At 39.4% G+C, this 21,955-nt stretch overlaps 2 protein-coding genes across 6 annotated transcripts in view; one reads left to right on the forward strand and one right to left on the reverse strand.

Annotated features, from left to right (window-relative positions):
* Cpeb3 (cytoplasmic polyadenylation element binding protein 3) overlaps window positions 1–126 on the reverse strand; it is a 182,007-nt gene extending 181,881 nt beyond the window's left edge. For all 4 annotated transcript variants that reach the window (XM_087565015.1, XM_087564971.1, XM_087564911.1 and 1 more), the window contains exon 1: window positions 50–126. The gene's annotated coding sequence lies outside the window, so the exon portion shown is untranslated. The remainder of the gene's footprint in view (window positions 1–49) is intronic.
* Window positions 76–21,578, forward strand: Marchf5 (membrane associated ring-CH-type finger 5). 2 transcript variants are annotated; one of them, XM_087551448.1, is made up of 6 exons: window positions 76–412; window positions 5,859–6,061; window positions 12,417–12,592; window positions 18,685–18,868; window positions 19,015–19,181; window positions 19,757–21,578. In XM_087551448.1, exons 1-6 carry the CDS (start codon window positions 378–380, stop codon window positions 19,871–19,873), a joined length of 882 nt encoding a protein of 293 aa, XP_087407574.1. In that variant the 5' UTR covers window positions 76–377; the 3' UTR covers window positions 19,874–21,578. The 2 variants fall into 2 exon arrangements, with proteins under 2 accessions (XP_087407574.1, NP_001099842.1); NM_001106372.2 differs by having other exon boundaries at window positions 92–412; window positions 12,417–12,547; window positions 19,757–20,198.
* The last annotated feature ends 377 nt before the right edge of the window (window positions 21,579–21,955 follow it).

A 21,955-nucleotide genomic window follows, 5' to 3' on the forward strand; every position in this document is an offset into this window, starting at 1 on the left:
GCCGCCCCTGCGTCGTGACCCCGGCGCGCACGGAGGCGGTGACTCTTACCTCACAGAGGTAGCTCCTCCGCCGGCAGTAGCTCGGCGCCCCGGCGGTCCATGGACCGGAACCCTGGGCGGACCGGCAGGAACCCGGGCCGCGACCGCCGCCTCCCGGCCCCAGGCTCCTCCTCCTCGCTCCCCGCCGCCCTCTGCGGTCGCCCGCGGGCTGCGCATCGCCGCCGCGGGCCTCTGGGAGCCGCGCCGGGAGGCTGTGTGGCGGGGCCGAGGCCGCCGCGGGACTGAGGCCTACTCCGCCGCCTCTCAGTGCTATTGTCCCGGGGCCTGGCCCTGAGCGGAGCTGCGGGCGAGGGCCGAGCTCGCCGGCTCCGCAGAAGATGCCGGACCAAGCCCTTCAACAGATGCTGGACAGGTAGGAGCAGCGTGGGGCCGGGAACTGCCGGCCTTAGTCCTGGGCCTGCCCATGCTGGCCTCGAGGCCCCGAGAGCAGGGATCCTGGCGTCCGCCGAGAGTTCCACCGCACGGAGGCCAGGAGAAGGGCTCTGAGTTTGGAGATGACACTGGAGGGAAGAGCGGGCGATCGTCCTGGGTCGTAGACTTAGAAACTTAGTTAAAGGAGAGCGGTCTTCTTTAGCCGAAAGTCTGTTTTTGAGGTGAAGAAGCACTATTGTTAACCATAGAATTAGTTTCTATTTCTTCCCTCTTCCCCCAACTAAGTTATAAAGGGTTTAGCAGCAATGCCACTGGGAAGAACCCAACTATCATTCTGGAGAATAGTCCCTTGAATACTTTCACAATGCAAGGGTAGGCATTCTTTTTTAAAAGCCTGGGTTGTTTCATTTCTCCTTCCAACCCCCACCCCATCCTATCCCCACCCCCAAACCGTAAGGTCAGAATATCCACAAGGGAGCCTTAACGGTCGGTCACACTAGAGTAGAGGTTATGGAAAACAGCCACATGCATGCAACATTGAACACGTAGCACACTTGACGATCGTTGAGTTCCCAGAAACGTTATGGCTTGTACTGGGACCAGTTGCCCATTCCTGGGGTCTCCAGCCAGTAAAACTCTTTCAAACAATCTTCTGCACTGCCCTCTGCCGTTTAAATTCCAGCCAGGGAGATTTTGGAGACTAAATTAAATCCACCTTTTCACCAATGCTGCTTGCTGTTCTGATCAATTGTTCAAACTAATTCATAATGTTTGTGGTTGCTTGCAACTCTAAATACACTAACTGGCCACCCAGTTCAGCAGTTAGCTCTCTGTGCAGTTAAGATCCAACTTTGTAACTTGTTAAAAAAAAAAAAAGGGTGGGGGGCTTCTCTTGAGGTTATAGCCATTAACTACTAGGGCTGGGAGAGGGAATCAAAGATCCATCAGGGAAAGCAAGAAGTTACTCCTCATATTTTATTCTAAATCCTAGATCAGGATTTTCCTAAATCCTTGGTACTTAGCAGGTATTCTTCTAGAACTAATGAACATGTTAGTTTCTGCAGTTGTCTAGGAGTGTAGTCTCTTCTCAGGTTTTCCTTTCATTATGATTTATCATACTTGACTAGGTGTGTCATACTACATATGCCCAGAGAGATTAGTGCCTGCCACATCGATCCCAGTTAAATGAAACTCCATTCTGATACTGCATAGTGAATTATTTGCTCTGATGACATTCCACTTTCACTTTTATGTGGTGACACTTAGAAAAATTCTTATGTCCAGATGTTGTCTTAGCTTTTCATATATTCTTTGGAGGTTTTCATAAAAGCCAGTGAGTGCTGATGAAGCATTTACAGAAACTTGGGAATTCTGGCAGTTCTTTTTAGAAATGTATGTAACTTCTTGTGGTCACTTTCCAGTCCATCACCCTAGTTCATCCCCATCCTCTGCTGAGGCTTTTCTTCCCAAGTCCTTTCTCATTCTGTGTCCCATCACCCCCTCGTTGCTCTGTGTGTCTGTGTCTGTACCACTAAATTTAATTAGGATTGCTTGCATAAGCATGGGTCCAGGTTATTTACGGGAGCATGGGCAAGTTATCAGTGAGCACACCACTAAATTTACTCCCTCCTCCTCTAGCAGCCGTTGTTTGAAGTTCAAGGTAGGGCATGGGGCTTTGAGCCCCTCCTCTCTCTGATGCAATGCTGTGTAGATCTTATGTAGATAACCACAGCTACAGTAGAAGCGTGAGCACAAGGCCAGAAGACCAAATGCATAGCACTGCTCATCTCATGACTCTTACATTCTTTCTGCCCCCCCCCTTGCAAATTTTTTTTAAAAAGCTTGAAGTTTTTTTATTATAAAATACTGAGGAAAACAAACCTATGTGTATGCATATATATGAGGAAGATGACTATCCCTACCTCCACCATATTCCGTTTATGCAGTGCTGGGAATTGAACCCAGGGCTTTATGCATGCTAGGTAAGCACTGGACCACTGAACCACATTCCCATCCCTTACTCAACACTGATTATTCTGATATACGTAGCCTTACTTACATGTTCACTGCTCAAAATAAAAACCTTAAGAGAACATAGAAAGTTTAAAACATTATGCCTACATTTTGTTGCCAGGAAATATATCCAGTTTGACAAATAGACAAATAAACTTAGAAAATTACCTGTCATATATATTTATGCTAATATCTCAGCTACCCTATTTGCTAATACACTTAGCAATTGTAATTTTATGCAGAAATGTTAGTCATTCTGTGAATTACTAAATTCACACTAAATGTGATTTACTTTAATTTTACCTGTAAAGTGGTTAAAGTGGTAAGTTTTACAATTTGGATATTTTACTATGGTTACTTTTTTTAAATGAAGCAGAGTTGAAGATTTTATTAAAGATACTTTAATACTGGCTTCAGCATGAGGATTAAGAACAAAGAGGTGGTGCTCAAGGAAAGAAAGTATATTTGAGAACATGTATGTGGGTTTCTCAGAGTCCTAGAGACTAAGTCATATCCAAGTATGGGTAAGTGTTCCTACAAGGGAGAGTCACCCGTAGTTTTTTATTGTTTTATTTTTCAGTTTACTTTGTATATGTGGAGGTTAGAGGTTGGCTTTCTTCTTTCAAAATGTATGTCCCAGACACCAAGTTCAGAGGGTCAGGCTTTGCAGCAGGTTCTTTACCCACTGGAACATTTTGCCACTTTTCCCCCTGTTTTCATTGTAGGTTTTTACTTGAGGTCATATTGAAGTCCAAGGTTTTCTACAAGGGCTGGGAATACATCTATCTGTAGTACCTGACTATACAGTCAGGCTTTCCCACTGTGTATATGAAACCAGTTGTTGTAATAGACACCAGTTATCTGGTAAAAGCACAGTAAGTAACAAGCTTTAATTACACTTACATAAACTTCAGTGGAGGAAAGGGTGTTCTCTGTGAGTATCAACATTTGTGCAGAGGGCTGGGGATGTGACTCAGTTGGTAGAGTGTTTGCCAAACATACACAAAGCCCAAGTTCATGCCCAGTGTGAAGAGTGGTGGAGGCAAGCGGTTTAGAACTTTAGTTATCCTCAGTTGCATAGAGTATCTGTGCTAACCTAGACCTCATAAGACCTTGTCTGGGGAAAAAAGTAACCAAAAAAAAAAAAAAAGGAATTGCGAATTCAGTATAATTATGCAAGAAAAATGAGACTTGTTGAAGTCCCTTTAAAAGTGTTGAGTACCAGACTTAGTTTGGATTAAAGGTTTGGTGTGTGCCTTTAATCCTAGTGCCCAGGAGGCAGAGCTAGGTCTCATCTACGTAATGAGATGCTTCCTCAGGAAAAAGATGCTTAGCGGTGGAGTTGTAGAGACTGCATCTTGCCGCTCAGGGTTGCCTCCAACTTCTTGGGCTTGTCTCAACTTCTCAAGTTGCTGAACTGCAAATGTGTCACTGTATTCAACCAGAAAAATGTGCTTAAATTAGCTACTTCATAGAGTTATTTAATTAGAATAGCCATTCTGACACTGTGAGGCTTATATTGGGTTTTACACTTTCACTATTGAATACTTTGTATATACACTTGTCTATCACCAAAAACTTGTGGGAAAAAAATTCATGACAAAACTAGAAAACAAAGTCCATTATCTGCATTCAGTCCTTCCTCATCCCTAATATTTACCCGTCCTTGTCCTCTGTATCTTTACCCACATTTCTTTACTTACATACAGATACTTGGCTTGTGGTAAAGATACCAGGAAAGTGGGGTTGGTTTCACTGGGTGCTACAGCTTCAGTTTATGGGACTTCTCTATTACTTTATACAATAATTTTTCCTTCCCCGAGATTTTACTTCTTTCAATTACTTAGAGTCAGCACCATGTATGGTAGACTAGGACCCAGCTATGAGGGAAGGTCCTTTTGCCTACCTAGTTTTGTTGCATGAATTTTACTTGTAGGATCTTTATACTATAGTTGTAAAAATAGATTTATTTAATTTCTTTATTCATTGTATTACTATTTTGGGGGGGGTTCTTGGTTTGATTTTTTTTTTTAATCTATTTTTGTTTGGAGGCTTTTTTTGTTTTGCTTTGTCTTTTGAGGAGTTTTTTTGTTTGTTTCTGTTCTGTGGTTGGGATTTTTGTTTTTGTTTGTTTGTTTAGGGATGGGTTCAGGAACAGTTTCTCTGTGTAGCATTGGATGTACTGAAACTTACCCTGTGGACCAAGCTGGCCTGTCTCTGCCTCCTGAGTTCTGGGATTAAAGGCCTGTGCTGTGCCATCACTGCCTGCTAAAAGAGAATTATTTTAATATAAACATTAAAGTAATTCTACCTGTGATAGTGGAAAAAAATCTAAATTTGGAAATCCAAACAACCAATCTATTCCCAATAGAGTTTTATCTATTTTTCTGAACTTTTTTTTTTTAATCCATCTTTCTAGTAATTTTCTCTGACTAGTGAACTAGAGTACAAAAATAGTTTCAAGTATCTTTTAAGACCTCTTGAACTTAGAAAAATCCAAATTTGGAAAGATCCAAACTTATCATATTGTCATGCTAAAGTCATTTATCCCTATGTCCTTTTTTCATCCCTTCTTCCCAGTGGTGGTATTGAACCAAGGGCCCTGTGAATTTGCCCATTATACCAATAATTTACACCACTCTACTCTCGTCCTATGAAATAGTATTACTGTGTGGTTTAGACTTGTCTGAATTCAGAGGTCTCTTTTGCCTCCGAAGTGCTGGCTTCACAGATGGGAGTAAGCCACTACACTCAACTCTTGTACTTCTTAAAGCTGTTACTATGGAATGGAGCCGACAGTATATACCTATAATCCCGGCTAGATAATTGAGGCAGGAGGATTAAGAATTCAAGGCTAGCATAGGCCATGTGAGGCACTGTCTCAAAAGAAACCACAATAGACAGAAAAGAAAATTGTAATGTCCTTTTTCTTCCTATAGCCATACTTTACCATTAAGAGAAAGGGGTGGGCTTTTTAAAAATTGTTTGGTTTCCTCAGTTGAAAATTGAATGGTCTGAGAATATGACTCAGAACATTCTGCCTAGTATGTTTGTAATCCTGGCTTGAGAGCATAGAGGAACTACATATGAAAACACTAACATTTGTTTTTCTAAGTTCAAGAGGTTTTAGTAAACAACAGATACTTGAGACTGTTTCTATACACTAGTTCACTAGTCAGGAGAAATTACTAGAAAGATGGATAAAAACAAAGTTCAGAAAATAGATTCTGTAGTTGAAGATAAAAAAACAAAACAGAAGAAAAGTTCTCCTGGGAATAGATTGGTTGTTTGGCTCTTTATTCTATACAGGAATTCTACAAATACTACATTATTAGTTTCATCCCATTAGCTAAGAGCTTCATGTGCAAGAGGCTGGAACCCTAAAGGTAAAACATTTCTTTCTTAATTTACAGAAGTTGCTGGGTGTGTTTTGCCACCGATGAAGACGATAGAACAGCTGAATGGGTGAGACCATGCAGGTGCAGAGGATCTACTAAGTGGGTTCACCAGGCTTGTCTACAACGCTGGGTAGATGAGAAGCAACGAGGAAACAGCACAGCCAGAGTGGCCTGCCCTCAGTGCAATGCCGAGTACTTAATAGTGTTTCCAAAGCTGGGTAAGAGCTGATTTAAGAACAAAACAGACATGTTCACTATTGTGTGGGTGTGGGTGTGGGTGTGTCCGTAATTAAAAGACAAGATCTCACTCTATATCCCTGGAATTCATGATAGCCCTCCTGCCTCATCCTTCCCAGTTGCTATTCTGAGCAACAACACCCAGCTCGTTGGTTGGTTGGTAGGTTGGTAGGTTGGTTGGTTTTTTGTTTGTTTTTTTTTGTTTGTTTGTTTGTTTTTTTTTTTTTTTTTTTTTTTTTTTTTTTTGGTTCTTTTTTTTCGGAGCTGGGGACCGAACCCAGGGCCTTGTGCTTCCTAGGTAAGCGCTCTACCACTGAGCTAAATCCCCAGCCCCGGTTGGTTGGTTTTTTTGTGTGTAAGTGTTATGCCTACATGAATGTATGGGCTGTGTGCATGCCTAGTACCAAAGGAGGCCAAAATAGGGCATTGGATCCCCTGAAGCTTGGGTGTGGTGGTGGTGAGCCACCCTGTGAGTGCTGGGAACTCCTTCTCGCTCCTCTGCAGGAGCACTCAGTGCTCTTTAATCTCCAGCTCTTCTCATTCATTTTTAAATGAGTTTTTATCTTTGCTTTTTGTGAATTTCTTTATTTTCCTCTCTAAATGTCAAACACTTATTTTGCCAACAGTTTACAGTATCTTCAATAAGTCCCTAGATTTGCCTGTTTGTCAGTATATTAACTATTTTTATTGGAAAAAAAGGACTTTTATGACTAACTATGGATATAACCGAAAAAGAGAGCTGACTTAGGGCTGGGGATACAGCTTCGTCAGTAAAGTGTTTGCCTGGCAAGCATGGGAACCTGAGTTTGGTTCTCATAGCACATGTACCTTAGTTCTGGAGAAGCAGAAGCAGGCTGATCCTGGGACACACTGCCCAGCTAGTCTGTGCTAGTCGATCGGGCCAATGAGAGACCCTGTCTCAAAGGAGATAGATGGACTTTCTGAGGATTACACCTAAGAATGCATATACATTAAAAAGGGGGTGAGGAGTAGACATAAGGAGTATCTTTCTTTGGAGACAGTTTAAGAGAAAAGCAGCAGTCCGTATTCTAACATTCCTTAATTCTTTTAATAAACAAAACTATAAAAATTAAAGTTTTGCTTTGGGTATTGACCATGCTAGGCACTGAACTCTAGGTCTTTCCCTATTTAGGCAAGTGTTCTTGCTTTACCATTGAGCCAATAGAGTTAAGTTCATTTTGAGAATTCAGCTTATATTGTTATCTTTCAGGAAAACTACCCCTTTTCCTGAGCATTACTGGACATGAAAATAACCAGAAGTCTTTGAGAATGGGACTAACCTGGAAAAAAGTATATCACCCTGTTTATTTATAGCCATGTGTTTTTGAGCTAGTGGCATCTTCATTTGGAATATATGCCTTGCTGTTCTTAAAAAACATTTTTAATATTAACCTTACCAGTAACGAAGAGGTATGGAGGAGACCCAGCTTGGTTTATGGGGCAGTCAAAAGGAAAGAGAGATTTGCCAGCAAGTAGGTGTCATAGAAAAAACAGAAATTAAAACATACTCTAGAAGTGTAGATAATGAAATGCTTTTCTAATGCAAGATGAGGCAGATATAGAAAATGTTTGCTTGTTTTCATGGGTAAAAGGAAAGAATTTTGCATAAAAGGCAAGTAGTATAGTGAAGAAAATAGTGTTCTCAGACTTTTGGGATTTGTGGACCGCATGAGAAATATTCATACACATCACTAATTTTAATAAACATTTTTTTAAAAAATGAGCTGGCTGGTACATCTCTGTAATCCCAGCATTTGGAAGAGGAGAAAAGAGGACATAGAGTTGAAGGCCACCTTAGACTACATAGGATGTTCAAGAATAGCCTGAGCTATTCAGTGAGACTGCCACAGAGGAGAAAAATAGCCTAAAGGGTTTTCTTTTTTCTTGTCTTTTTTTTTTTTTAAGATTTAGATATTTATCTTAGTATGTGCGCTATCGCTGTCCTCACACACACCAGAAGAGGGCATCAGATCCCATTACAGATGGTTGTGAGCCATCATGTAGGTGCTCAGAATTGAACTCAGGACCTCTGGAAGAGCAATCAGTGCTCTTAACCACTGAGCCATCTCTCCAGCCCTAGGTGTTTTCATTTTAAGTGCAAAACAATATTTTCAAACATCATAAATAATCAAGAAACAAGCAGGTAGATATCTATGAATTTAAAGCCAGCCTGGTCTACAAGTGAGTTCCAGGACAGCCATAGCTATGTAATGAGACATGCTTAAAAAAGAAGGAAAAAGAACTTAAAATAGGTGGGTGGAAAGATGGGTCAGTGGTCAGGTGTGCTGGCTGCTCATGGCTGAGGAGAACCTGAGTTTGAGTCTTAGAACCTGTGTTGGACAACTCACTTCTAACTTGAGCTCCTGAGGACTTTCTCGGGCACACACATAAATAAATAATAAATCTTTAAAAGTCATTCAGCCTTAGGATGGATGGAAGTACAAGATTTACAGGTTTGTGGCACCACACCCAGCTCTACCTGAATCTCAATCACTGCTGTAGCAAAGTTATGTTTGCAGTGTCTTGAGACAAAACTGGTTACTCCTTTCTGAGTAACCTGATGTTTCCTAAAAGTTTCTGTTTGATTTTCTTTGCCACTTAAATTTGAAATGCAAAAACTTAAATTTACCTAGAATATTAGGATAGTTTCTGTCTTTGTAAAAAAATCTTTGTGGGGTTGGGGATTTAGCACAGTAGTAGAGCGCTTGCCTAGCAAGCGCAAGGCCCTGAGTTCGGTCCCCAGCTCCGAAAAAAAGAAAAAAGAAAAAAAAATCTTTGTTATGTAAGAGAATTCACATTAAGCTTCTTTTTAACTACAGGCTTTTCTAGTACCCTTTAAACTGTTAGATTTCTAAAAATTGATGTTGATTCAAACCTTCAGTTGCCATCCATGGTGTAAATGGATGTACTTTTGAAAGGTTCAGGCCCACCAAGCCATTGAAAATTCATTTGTGGACTGGGGAGCTGGGAGTGTAGTTGGCATGCATGGAATCCTGGGTTTAATCATCAATGAGTGCTGAGTGCTAATCCGACATTGCTAAATACTGAAACCTTTGTACCCTTAGTTAACTGGTTTGAGCACTTATTCATGCTTTCTCTTTCCTATTAGGATACGAGTTTTCAAGGGCCAGGATTTTTGTCTCCTCCAACACTCCATAGCTCTTTGTGTTGTAATCTGGTGCTGTTTTCTTAAAATTATGATCCCACCCCCACCCCCTGGTCATGAGGCAGCTGCACTGAGTTTCCGGATTAGCACACTGGATTAGGGATTATCATTCAGAGGAGTTCAATGGTTTTTTTTTTTTTTTTTTTTTTTTTTTTAACGAAATACTTTCCTTAGATAATCTTTTGTTCATAGAAATATCTCCTCTGGCTAGCATTTTATCATGATGGTATGTTTGTCTAATACTAAATATTTATTTCTTCCTTCCAAATATTAAAATTAATCTTGGGGGGTTGGGGATTTAGCTCAGTGGTAGAGCGCTTGCTAGAGCGCAAGGCCCTGGGTTTGGTCCCCAGCTCTGTTAAAAAAAGGAAAAAAAAAAATTAATCTTGGACTGGTCTGTCTGGAGTAATGAAAGATGTGGGTGAAATAAAATTAAGATAAAAACCAAGACAAGAATTTTATCAGGAAAAATCTAGAATTAAGTAACTCAGCCCATTCCTTAATTTTACCAGGCATGTGTTTTACATATAATCCAAGAGATAGTCACAAAATTTCCAAAAGAAACTGAAAGGATTTGGAGATTTTGTACCATTCCCCCCACCCAAAAAAAAATTATTTTTATATATATATATATATATATATGACCAGATAATTCATCAGGGAAGTTGGGCATATTTTCTGTAGCCTATCAGAAAAACAATTCAGACATCTAGGCTGTCGTTCGTGGTCTAATAAATAAAAATGGTGGTGGCCTGCCTTTTAGGAATTCTTTTCATCCAAGTACATAGGAGTTATTTCACAGAACTGCCAAAAGATAGTTTAATTTACTACATACATTCCTTAAGAGAGGATTCAGTTAAACAAATACTTGAGAATTGAAAGAATTTGGGATAGATCAGTAAATAAATCAGATCTTTTCCCTTTTTGAGTCTGTGTTTTAATACAGGAATAAGATCTCTTCTGTAAATTCCCATATAAATGTTTTAGACTCTGCATCTGGCCATTTTTCAGTAAATGCTTTAGGAAAAAAAGAAATACCACAACGAAGGAAGTATGGTATGGTAGGAATTGGCAAAGGGAACTTTATTGCAGTAAAGAAGGAATCAGCAAAGGAAACTGAAAAGTGAGTGGTAATGTATGTTCTGGAAAGGGAAGAACCAACCATATGTCAGAAAGAAAATATGTCATGTGTAGCTGATAGTATAAGTAAATGGTACAGAGATTAGGCCACAGTTTAGATATGTGGAAGTTGTCAGTGATACCAAGGAATAGCTTGATTGGAGTAGGTTCATGGAAAAATTAGACAATTATTTCAAGTATTTTACTCAGAGGAAGCAAGGAAAGGGAGTAGTAGGACAGGAGGTATCAAAAGGTTTTAGGAGGCTGGTGACTTTAGTCCCAGCATGGGCAGGCAATGCAGGCCAACCTTTGTTCAAGGACAGTGTGAGCTACACAGTAAGATCCTGTCTCTAAGTAAAGACTTTAAGGGGGCTGCTGAAAATATTCAGCAGATAAGGCCACTTGCCCCCACTTCCTTGGATCCAGATGGTGGAGGGAGAGAACCAGCTCCTCGAGGTGTCTGTCCTCTGTCTTCCTTGAAGCACCTACCCAAGCCCCAGATATTGTAGTAACTTTTTTTAAAGATAAATGAAATAATATCATGTTTGTCTGGTGAAAATAAGCCATGGAGTAAGGGGTGGTGGAGGAGAATGAGGGGACCAGCTGCAGCACTGACCTGGGTTACTGATGAGATAGATGTGCTTCACGGGTGAGTGATTAGGATTCGGGATGTTGATAATGGAGCTGTGCAGAGGACGAACTTTGTAGATCTTGTAGTCCATAACAAAATTCAAAATCAGCTTTTATTACATGCTCGTGATTTCTAGCTTCCAATGCCACCATCTGGAATAATAAGATGAAATTTGTTGTGCCTTCTGAGGAAGTGATAAACTTAGCTGTCTTAAGTAGATTGACAAAACAATAAAATGCTGTTAGAGGTTATAAAGTTCGTAAACACTAAATTAGGCTTACTTTATCTCATTGGCTCCCAAAGATAGGTTTGTGGTTTTTTTTTGTTTGGTTTTTGGTTTTTCAGATTTTTTAATTTAGTTTTTACTTATTAACTTTACCTGCTCACAGGCCCCCACCCCCACTCCAAATACCTTATTGTTTTAAATGTTCTTTTTAGTTAAAGCTTGCAAGTGATGAGTAGCTACATTGGAACCAGAAGGCCTTCAGCATCTCCCCTCATGCTCTCTTCACAGTGTCACCTCTCTGTTTACAGTGGCTGCTGTAGAAGGCAGTGGGGAGTTTTTGTCAGGGGCTTTATAGGATACATTTTTTTCCCTTGGATGTTTAGTTATTCTGTCATCAAATTACTATGCTAGTTTCTTTGTACAACGATGGTAAATGCTTTTGTTTATAGCATTCTTTAGATTGAAGGCACCAAGAAAGCAAGTGATAAATCGCTTACATTTCTAAGAAAATATCTAAAATAACAGTTTATGTATAAAGGTATTCAACAAATACAGTAACTTAGCCAACAAATTACATATACCTCTGGTTAAAGGCAGATTTTCAGTTCCTTGGTTTTATTTTGAGCAAATATAAAATGCTTCTACTTCTCTGGAAAATTTTAGAGTCAAATTAAATTGAACTTAATGGCAAGTAAAATACCTCCCAAAATACTAATCATTTCGTTTAGAATTGGCACATGAAGCTGCTGAAATAATATAAATACTGGCATCATAATCATTTTTAAAAGTTAAAAAATAATTTTCAACTAAATATAGTATATTTTAAATCAAGTAAAATAAATTGGTTTGTCCAGCTATAAGAAAATAGCCATGGAGCTAAGAGACGCCCTGTGTACAGTACTTGCTGTTCTTGCAGAGGACTGGCTTGGGTCCAGTTAGCAGCACTTACATGGAGGTCATAACCACATGTAATTCGTGTCAGGGGACCCAACACACACACACACACACACACACACACACAAACACACGACTAAAAATGATCTAAAAAATACCCATTGTTTAACAACTAACCTGAGATAATCTAACTTCATACAAATCTTTTAGCTATAGAAAATATTGAAGTAATTCTAAAACCCTACCTTATGTTGAAACTTTTCTCTCTTTACATTGTAGGTCCAGTTGTTTATGTCTTGGATCTTGCAGATAGACTGATCTCAAAAGCTTGCCCCTTTGCTGCAGCAGGAATAATGGTTGGATCTATCTACTGGACAGCTGTGACTTATGGAGCAGTGACAGTGATGCAGGTTCACCATTCTACTCTATTCAGTGACACTACTTTTGATGTGAAGGTCTATTATATATTTGCTAGGCATTTTAAAATGTATTGTTTTAAATAATGATGCTATCATGATTAAAGAATAAGGACTTAGGGGTTGGGGATTTAGCTCAGTGGTAGAGCGCTTGCCTAGGAAGCGCAAGGCCCTGGGTTCGGTCCCCAGCTCCGAAAAAAAAAAAAAAAAAAAAAAAGAACCAAGAATAAGGACTTATATAAAAAGGAGACTAGAGCCAACAAGATGGCTTAGCGGGTAGAGATGCTTGCCACACAGCCTAAGGACCTAAGTTCAATCCCCCAACACTCACATGATAGAAAGGGAAAGAATTAACTCCCAAAAGAAATTGTCTGAACTTACACATGAGCTATAGCATGTCCCACCCCTGATAGCATGTGCACAGTAAATACAGTGTTACACAAAGTCAGCTAGTGGAAAGGTCTCCTCCTGTCCTTCATTTGCCTGCCCCCGACCCCATCACTTCTCAGATAGCCACTAGAGCTAATTTCATATTAAACTGCACTCTGTTTCATGATGAATCTTGATCTTTTCACATACCTATAGAGATCTGCAAGCATTCTGTATATATAATTATAGCAGGTTATTAACCATTCTGCTTTTTGGTTAGGTCTCAGTATTTGGCTTCGAAGAATGTGTACATAAATGAAATAATAGAGAACAGTTACATAATTGTGTATATAAATATGAATCAAATGTTCCATAAACATGACTCAGTAAAGGGAATTTATAGTTGCTGTTATAGCTGTTAATCTGGTACTTGAAATTTTAAGTAATTTGGATTCATAATGTGGAAGTATTAATATAAGTAAGAAAACACAAGTTACAAATATTTATTTTGTATAACTGTTTAGAAATCACCTTTGCCTCTACTGCTTTACTTGAAACATTTATTCTAGGAACAAGTGATTAGCTAGATCTAAGGGTAGCTTGAAAATCACAAGCAAGACAGGAATATATATATATATATCCTGTACTTAGCATTGTACTGGATATTCCATCATCCCATACAACACATTTATTTATTTTTTATTTCTATGAAGCATTATTTATTTATTTTATATATGTGAGTACACTATCACTGTCATCAGAAGAGGGCATTGAATCCCATTACAGATGGTTGTGCACCACTATGTGGTTGCAGGAATTGAACCCAGAACCTCTGAAAAAACCATCAGTGCTCTTAACCTGTAAGCCATCTCTCCGGCCCTCTCTACATCATTAAAGGCAGTTATCTGAGCATTTGGTAGGGAGTATATCCTAATCAGTATTTAGAATTTTGTTTATGTTTTTTGGTGCGTGTGTGTGTGTGTGTGTGTGTGTGTGTGTGTGTAAAGTGCATACTAGTTTATGGCAAGTCCACAGTCAGCATTAATAACACAGGGATGGACAAGACAATCATGTAGCCAGGCTTGCTTCCGGTTTGATTTGTAGCCAAGAACTTCATAATTTTCTGCCTCCACCTTACCAAGTCCTAAGGTTATAGTGATGGCTGATGGTGATTGTGGACCTGGCAGGAACTAGCCATTAGAATACAAATCTCTGGACATTTCTGTGAGGGATTCTCTAGACTAGCTTAGGTGAGATGGGAACCTTCAATGTAGGGCCACACCAATCCGTGAGGTGGAATTCTGGACTGTGTAAAAAGAAGACAAGGAGCTGACTAGCTGACTCATTTTCTCTGCCTCCTGCCTGTGGCCTGCCTTGCACTCAGCTGCCTCAGACTCCAGTCAGCTTGCCTTCCCACTATGCTGAGCTGTATTCTCAACCTGTGAATGCACCAAGTGAGCTGCATACATATCTTTCCTTGGGATCTGCCACCTGTCAGGGACTTAACCTTTCCACTCTTCAGTTTGCTCTGTGGTAACAGCTCTGGAGTTGGTCAGCGCCAGCCAGATCACTGTCCTTTCCCATGAATTGTCAGTACTTCTTCCCGGCTCCAGTTTTGGTTATGGGATTTGGATGAGATTTTTTTCACTTACTTTTTGTGTTAAGTGTTTGTTTGCTTTGAGACAGTCTCACTATATAATCCTAGCTAGTCTCAAACTCAACGTAGATAGGTTTGTATACCACTGCCTTCCAAGTGCTGGGTTGGGGAGCTTTTTGTGTTTTGAATGAAGGTCCCACTATTATGTAGTCCTAGCTGTTCTAGAACTTCCTGTGTAGTTCCTATCTATGGACTGGCCTCCAACTCAGATCCCCTGCCTTTGCCGCCTTCAAATCAGATCAAGTGCTGGTATAAAAAAAAATATGCTACCAGCCCCGCCCAGCCTTCTCATTTTTTGAACAGTGTCTTTTTATGTAAACTCCTTATCCTCCTACCTTATCCTCTCAAGTGCTAAGGTTATAGCTTTGGGGCAACACTTGACAAAATTCTAATTTTAAAAAAGTATATGAAATAACAGGTTTCATTATGACATTTTCATGCATATATGTCATATTTTGTTCTTAGCCCACTTCTCTGCTACTTTTCCCCTCCCCTCTTGCCTGTCTTGCTGAATCTCTTCTTCCCTCCAAGGAGACCTCTCCTAGTTTCCTATCAAATGGATGTTCTACTGACCTCCTACCACTACCTTCTACCTCTTTAAAGACCTTCTCACAGTCCCCTTTTTAATTCCATAACAAAATACACCCAACACACACACAAATTTACATCTAGATTCTGCCTAGGATAGGAAACATGGCTGTTTTGTTTTATATGTCTGCTTTATTTTGTCTAACATAACAATTGCCATTTTTTTTTTATAAATATCATGGGGGCGTTGTTTATGTGCACCACACTTTATCCATATATGTGTTCATGGACCTCAGGGTCTTTCGGCTATATAACCGAGAGTAATGTAGTTGGGTTAGATGATGCTGTATTTAGTTTTTGAACGACTTGCACACTGACTTTTCTGGCCAGGCTTTATTGTCTTCTTAAAGTTAGTCATTCTGACTGGGATAGGATAGAATCCCAGAGCAGTTTTGATTTGATGTCTAATGTTGAACACCTTTTTAAATATTAATATGTATTGGACATTTGTATTTCTTCATTTGAGAACTATTTTGGTTCATTAGCCCATTTGGGGATTAACCATTCACAATAGCTTTTAAAAAATAGACTAAAAATAAACATAACTTTGGGTCATTAAAGAAAATAAGGCTCTAGAGTATAGATGGTTCAGTGATGCTACTCCTTCAGAGGACCTGGGTTAAATCACCAGCATCTATCTGGTATCTCACAGCTGTCTGTAATCCCAATACCACCTTCTTCAGGCATCAGCCATACACGTAGTGCACAGACACATCTCAGCAAACACCATACACATAAATTAAGAATATATATATTGGAAGATAGGAAGACCTCCTTTATTCATGGATTGGCAAGATTGATATATAAGTGTCTGTGTTATCAAAATCAAACTATAGACTCAACATACTCTGCATCAAAGTCCCAGTGTCGTCACAGAACTAAAGAAGGCAATCCTGAAATTCATAAGCACTAAAAGACCCACAATAGCCAAAACAATGCTAGGCAGAAAGAGCAATGCCAGATATATCACTGTACCTGGTCTCAGCCAGAGGTAGTATTGGGTCACACCTTTAATCCCCACATTCTGAGAGTTCCAAGCCAGGAAGAGTAGACCTTATCTCCCAAACAAGCAAAATTGATCTCAAACTTACTATAGAGCCATAGTAACAGTACTAGGATACTGGCACAAAAAACAGATATGTAGACCAGTGGAACAGAATAAAGAACATAGAAGCTTATACACACAGCTATATCCACCTAATTTCAACAGTAAATGTCAGAAACATGCATTGGTTTAGATGTGATGCCCAGTGTCTCTAACCCCACTGTTTAAGCAGAAGCAGGAAGATCTAGAGTTTAAGGTCAACCCCAGAAACATAGTGAGTTTGAGACAGCTAGCTCAGGACATACTATGTCTCAAAATGAAAGCATACATTAAGGAGAAAAGTCCAGCTTTTCAAAGAATAGTGTGGAGAAAACAGGGCATCCACTTGAAGGAGAGTGGAACAAAATCTAAATCTGTCACTCCATTCAAAAACCAATTCAGAGTGGATGAAGGGCCTTAGAAAGACATAGGGAAGAATTCCTCCAGAAGGACTCCAGAATCACAGGAATTGGAATTATATTAAATTAAAACACTCGTAACAGCAGAGGAAACAATCACCACAGTGAAGAAGAAATGAGGCTCAGACCAGAGACTCATAACCAGTATATATAGAGAACTGTGAAAAACAAATTTCATTTGCATTTTTAAATTTTAAAAAATGTGTATGCATTTTGTATAGGCCTATTTCTTTGTAGAAGTCAGGTGACAACTATTGGGAGCCAGTTCTCCTGTCACCTTGTAGAATCCTATGTTCAAGCCTAAGCTCTCTGCAAGTCCCTCTACCCACTGAGCATCCTCCCACCCTCTGTATGCATTTTTATTGAAAAGACAGAATATTATTAACTTACCCAACACTGGAATAAGTACCTTTTAAGTATTGATGCATTTAACTTTAAAAAACAATGTGCCATAAATAATTTTATTCTTGGTTTACTGATTTAGGGGATTTGTTGTGTCTTGTGTCACATAGCAAAGATACAACATTAGGCCCTGCCTCTAGTGTGAAAATAATCTCCAAAAACATTGAAATTTTTTTTTTTTTAACAACTAAGTAGTAGGTAGCTAGGAATTACTAGGTATGTGCCATTATACTTAGGCCTTACACATGCAAAGCACACACTGTGACTGCTGAACTACACCCTCAGCTACTGTCTGTAGTTTAGGCCAGCATTTGAAGGCTGGTTCTACTCCTTCCTTGTCTCTGCTTACCTAAAAGAAAGCAAAACACAAGCATCTAGAGGACAGATGGGATTGAAACTTCTCTCAGTCCCAGAGCTCACTGACAAATTGCTTAAGAGAAATGGAAGTAAAGGACAAATCTCCTACCCTGTATGCTGGTGCATGCCTTTGTTAAGAAAAATACAGTCTAGGTCCTTTTTTTTTTCCTCACCACAAATTCAGATAGAGTGGGCTCCAGCCTCTCAGGTTTCTTGTCTCAACTCTTACAGTGCTAAATATACTCAGTGCACACATTGATTCTATTGATAAGAATCTTGCCCTTGCTAGTTTTTGATCAGTGCCCATTCCCTTGATGGTCTATAGTATCACCCTTCTTGCAGATTCACCTGTTATGTAGTCAGAGAAACACCTCTGTGTTTCTTAAACAGTCTAGAGAACATACAATGGGAGCCTTTCCTCTTTCTCTTTGTGTTTGTCATTGTGGCCAGTTACTGGAAGATGGCTGCCGCACTGAAAAGCAGTGTGTGCCTTTAATCCCAGGAGTTGGAAGGCAAAAGCAGGTGGATCTCTTTGAATTTGGGGCCATTCTGATCTATATGGTAGGTTCCAGACCATCCAGAGCTACACAAAGAGACCCTGTCTCAAAAAATTAAATAGCAACAAAACTCAAATGTCTTTCAAACTCTCTTGAGACATACTCAGTGCATTTTGTACAAAAAATGAAATAGCTTGCAGATTTTATCCACCACTCGCCTTAGATGGTGGTTTCTTATTTTATTTGAGACAGAGTCTCACTGTGTAACCTTGGCTGACACAGAGCTATAGACCAGGCTGGTCTCACAGTCACGGAGATCTACCTGCCTCAGTGTTCTGAGTACTGACACTAAAGGCATGTGCTATGGGTGAACTTCCTTTTCCTTTTTATTTTATTTTTTATGTTTGAGGTTTGTTTTTATATATATATATGTGCACATACCAACTATATACAGTACCCAAAGAGGCCAGACAGCTTGTCAGACCCTTGGGAACTAGAGTTACAGGTGGTTGTGAGTTGCCATTGGGAGCTAGAACTTGAACCCAGTTTTACTGCAAGAGCAGCTAGTGTTCTTACCCACTGAGCCATCTCTCTAGCACCAGTATTACTTTTTATAAATAAAAACTAATAGCTTTTGTTTCTGCATTTCGAAACTAAATGTGTCTTTAAAAATGAACGGAATATATGCCACTTAAATATGTACCACTGCTTTAGATAAGAAAATAACTATAGCAAATACTGTCTGCTTCCCCCCCCAGGTTGTAGGCCATAAAGAAGGGCTGGATGTTATGGAGCGAGCTGACCCTTTATTTCTTTTGATTGGACTTCCTACTATTCCTGTCATGCTGATACTAGGCAAAATGATTCGCTGGGAGGACTATGTGCTTAGACTATGGCGCAAATACTCAAATAAACTACAAATTTTGAACAGTATATTTCCAGGTAAGGTCCTGAGTTGTGGCTATATAAAGTTCATGTTGAATTGATGTTTAGAAGAACCATCACATGATTTTTTTAAAAATGTTTAAAGCTTTTTTTTCTAGCTATTCCTAAGATTTAGTTCTAACATAATGTTTTTCCCCCTCTAGGGATTGGTTGTCCTGTTCCTCGAATTCCAGCTGAAGCTAATCCTTTAGCAGATCATGTCTCTGCTACTAGAATTTTGTGTGGAGCCCTTGTCTTTCCTACTATTGCGACAATAGTTGGTAAACTGATGTTCAGTAGCGTTAACTCAAATTTACAGAGGACAATCTTGGTAAGATGGATTTAATAATACTTGTTTCAGGCAGTGTACAGATGAGAGTGAACTGTATTTGTTTTTAAAGTGAGAGATGTTCTGTAGGGGCTCTGTGCCTGCTCCCTCCATCAACCCCACTGTCAACTTAGCTTAAGGGAGATAAAAAAAACAGGTCCTACTGCCAGTCTAGCTTCCTGAACACTCTCTGTGGGTGCCTTCTCTTCTGGGCTACGCTCTGGCTTCAATCCCCAGTACCAGCATCATAAATAAACAAATGAGATGAACCTGACTCCTCCTGTTTCCTGTCATCCTATTTGCCCTCCTTGGTCACAGTCCACATAGTGTCCTGGCATTCTTCCCTTCTCTCAGCATGTAGAACTTGGTGGGAAGAAAACTACTCAAGGAGGCTCGTCCTCTGCTACTTGAAGTCTACTCGTTCCCAACTTCTACCCTCATAGAAGAGAATGTTTCACTTGCAGTTATCAGGATTTATTTGGCTTCAAAACCTGTCTTTTGTGGTCGATGTAAAATTCTTTTTCTTGTTTCTCTAATCCTGCATTATAAAAAAAAATTAATTTCCCTTTTTATTTTAGGGCGGAATTGCTTTTGTTGCCATAAAAGGAGCATTTAAGGTTTACTTCAAACAGCAGCAATATTTACGTCAGGCACACCGCAAAATCCTAAATTATCCAGAGCAAGAAGAAGCATAAAACTGACTTCTGGTTGTTCTGAGGCCTCTCATCCTGACGAGTCTGTTGTGTTCTGATTCCATCACTAATGCGCTAGTGGAGACTGGTGATAAGCTACTGCTCCTATATTCTAAGAGATACAATAAAGCACGCAGGGCGGGGGAAAGCCTCTCAGTAATCACGGAACCTAAGGACATGAGTCAGCTCTGTAATTTGTATGTACTACTTTTACGGCAGTCGGCTAAACCATTATTTTAGCATGGTAAATCTGGGTTTGTTCATATTTTTCCAGACAAGAATGTAAAGATAAAACTGTACAAATATTAAAAGTGGACATGTTGTTTCATTCTGATGCCTCTTTTGTATATACTCATGCTCAGTGTTTTCTTAGGAACAGCAACTCGATGAAGGAACTGTGAGGACTTTCTCACTGGTGTAATTTGACTACATGCTACACAGGAGCCTCTGTTAACATGAGGAAATGTAAACTAGTTCTGAATAAATAACAAGCCCAAAAATGTCTGTCAGCATTGAAATGATTATCTGAACAAAAGAGATTTTGTTGCCTTTTCCTTAACCCACGTGACATCTCAGATGTGTAGGGTCAGTTTCCAGGGCTTCCAGATCACTTTTTCACTATTAAATTTATTTATGCAATATTGACATCTCATAGTTCATAGTGTGATTTTGACTCATGTAGTCATGTGTGTGTGTCTGTGTGTGTCTCCGTGGGGGTTAGGGAGGGTCAGAAAGAAGGTAGGAGGGAGGGAAGCAGAGGATAGTGATAGGGAAATGAGGTGGAAGGCCCTTGAATCACTTAGTGTGTGTTTTAATTTGTATTTCTAGAAATTAGAACTGCCAGTTCACAGTTTAACCAGAGAACAACTTGCAAAAATATAATAAAATTATTGGGTTTTTGATGATTAATTATTCAGATAATTGTTTGTTAATTGACTCCCATTTACCTAGCCACTGTGCAGGGTGCTATGGGATGTAGTGGTGAACGGCAGACTTGCTCTTAGAGCTTGCAGTCTAATCCTAATAGAACAAGCAGTGATTGAACCAAAGTAGGTGTTGATGGTGCTGTGCGTAGCAGTCGGTATCAGAGGTAATTATGAAAACAAGTCTTTAAGGAGTATTGATCAAGGCAATTGATTTCCACTTTACTTGTTTATAGGATAGCCAATACTAATGTTTTTAGGGTATTTTGTTTTTGAATCAGGGTCTCTAACATAGGCTAACCTCAAACTTCTATGTCTCTGAAGATGACTTTGAACTCGTGATCCAGTTACAGGTGAGCACCGTAACGCCTGCTTTTTTTAACTTGATGCTGTGGATTGAACCCAGGGCCTTATGCACGATAGGTCTACACTACCAATTGAACTACATCACCAGCCCTCCTTTTAGATTTTAATTGTCGTATTAAGGGAGCAATCTCCTTAATAGTCATTGTTTAACTAGTTTTATATTCATTGTTCAAAAGTAATTATTTAGGTCATGTTCGATAGTGACCATATAATGTTCAGCAATCTGAATGTTCTTTTCACTTATTTTTATTGATTAAAATGAAAATGTTTAAAGTTCGAAAAATAATGCTGTTCACAGTATATGATGCATGAATAATGTTCCCCTTACTGAGAAATGGATACTTCTCTTTAGAAGTGTAACAAATATAGATTGAGCTGTATTAGGTTGTAAATAATAAATATTTTAGTAAAGACTGGTATCTTTCTCTGAGTTGCTTATCTCAGCTTTGTGTTTTGGTGTCTGTGGGAATGACTGTTGAACACCCAGAGTTGCAATTATCTAGGGTATAAGGGACAGTTTGACTGAGTTAACCTTAACACTGCTGTTGTTCTGAAGAGAAAACTTGAATTCTGATTATATATAAAAATAATTTAGATATACAGCTGTAATTATGAAATATATTGGCTTCTATAATTGCCAGTGTGAAAAGATGTATTGACATTTCCAGGATAGTCTTGTTATATTGAACAGCATTTACAGTTATGCAAGCATTCGGTTCCCTGTGTACTACTTTAATGTCCAAGACGAGGAGTAGATGGTGATTGGCGTCAAGATCTATGAAGGCCGAGGAAATGA

Source organism: Rattus norvegicus, chromosome 1 (assembly GCF_021556685.1).
Source record: "Rattus norvegicus strain SHRSP/BbbUtx chromosome 1, alternate assembly SHRSP_T2T, whole genome shotgun sequence".
NCBI classification, from domain to species: Eukaryota; Metazoa; Chordata; class Mammalia; order Rodentia; family Muridae; genus Rattus; species Rattus norvegicus.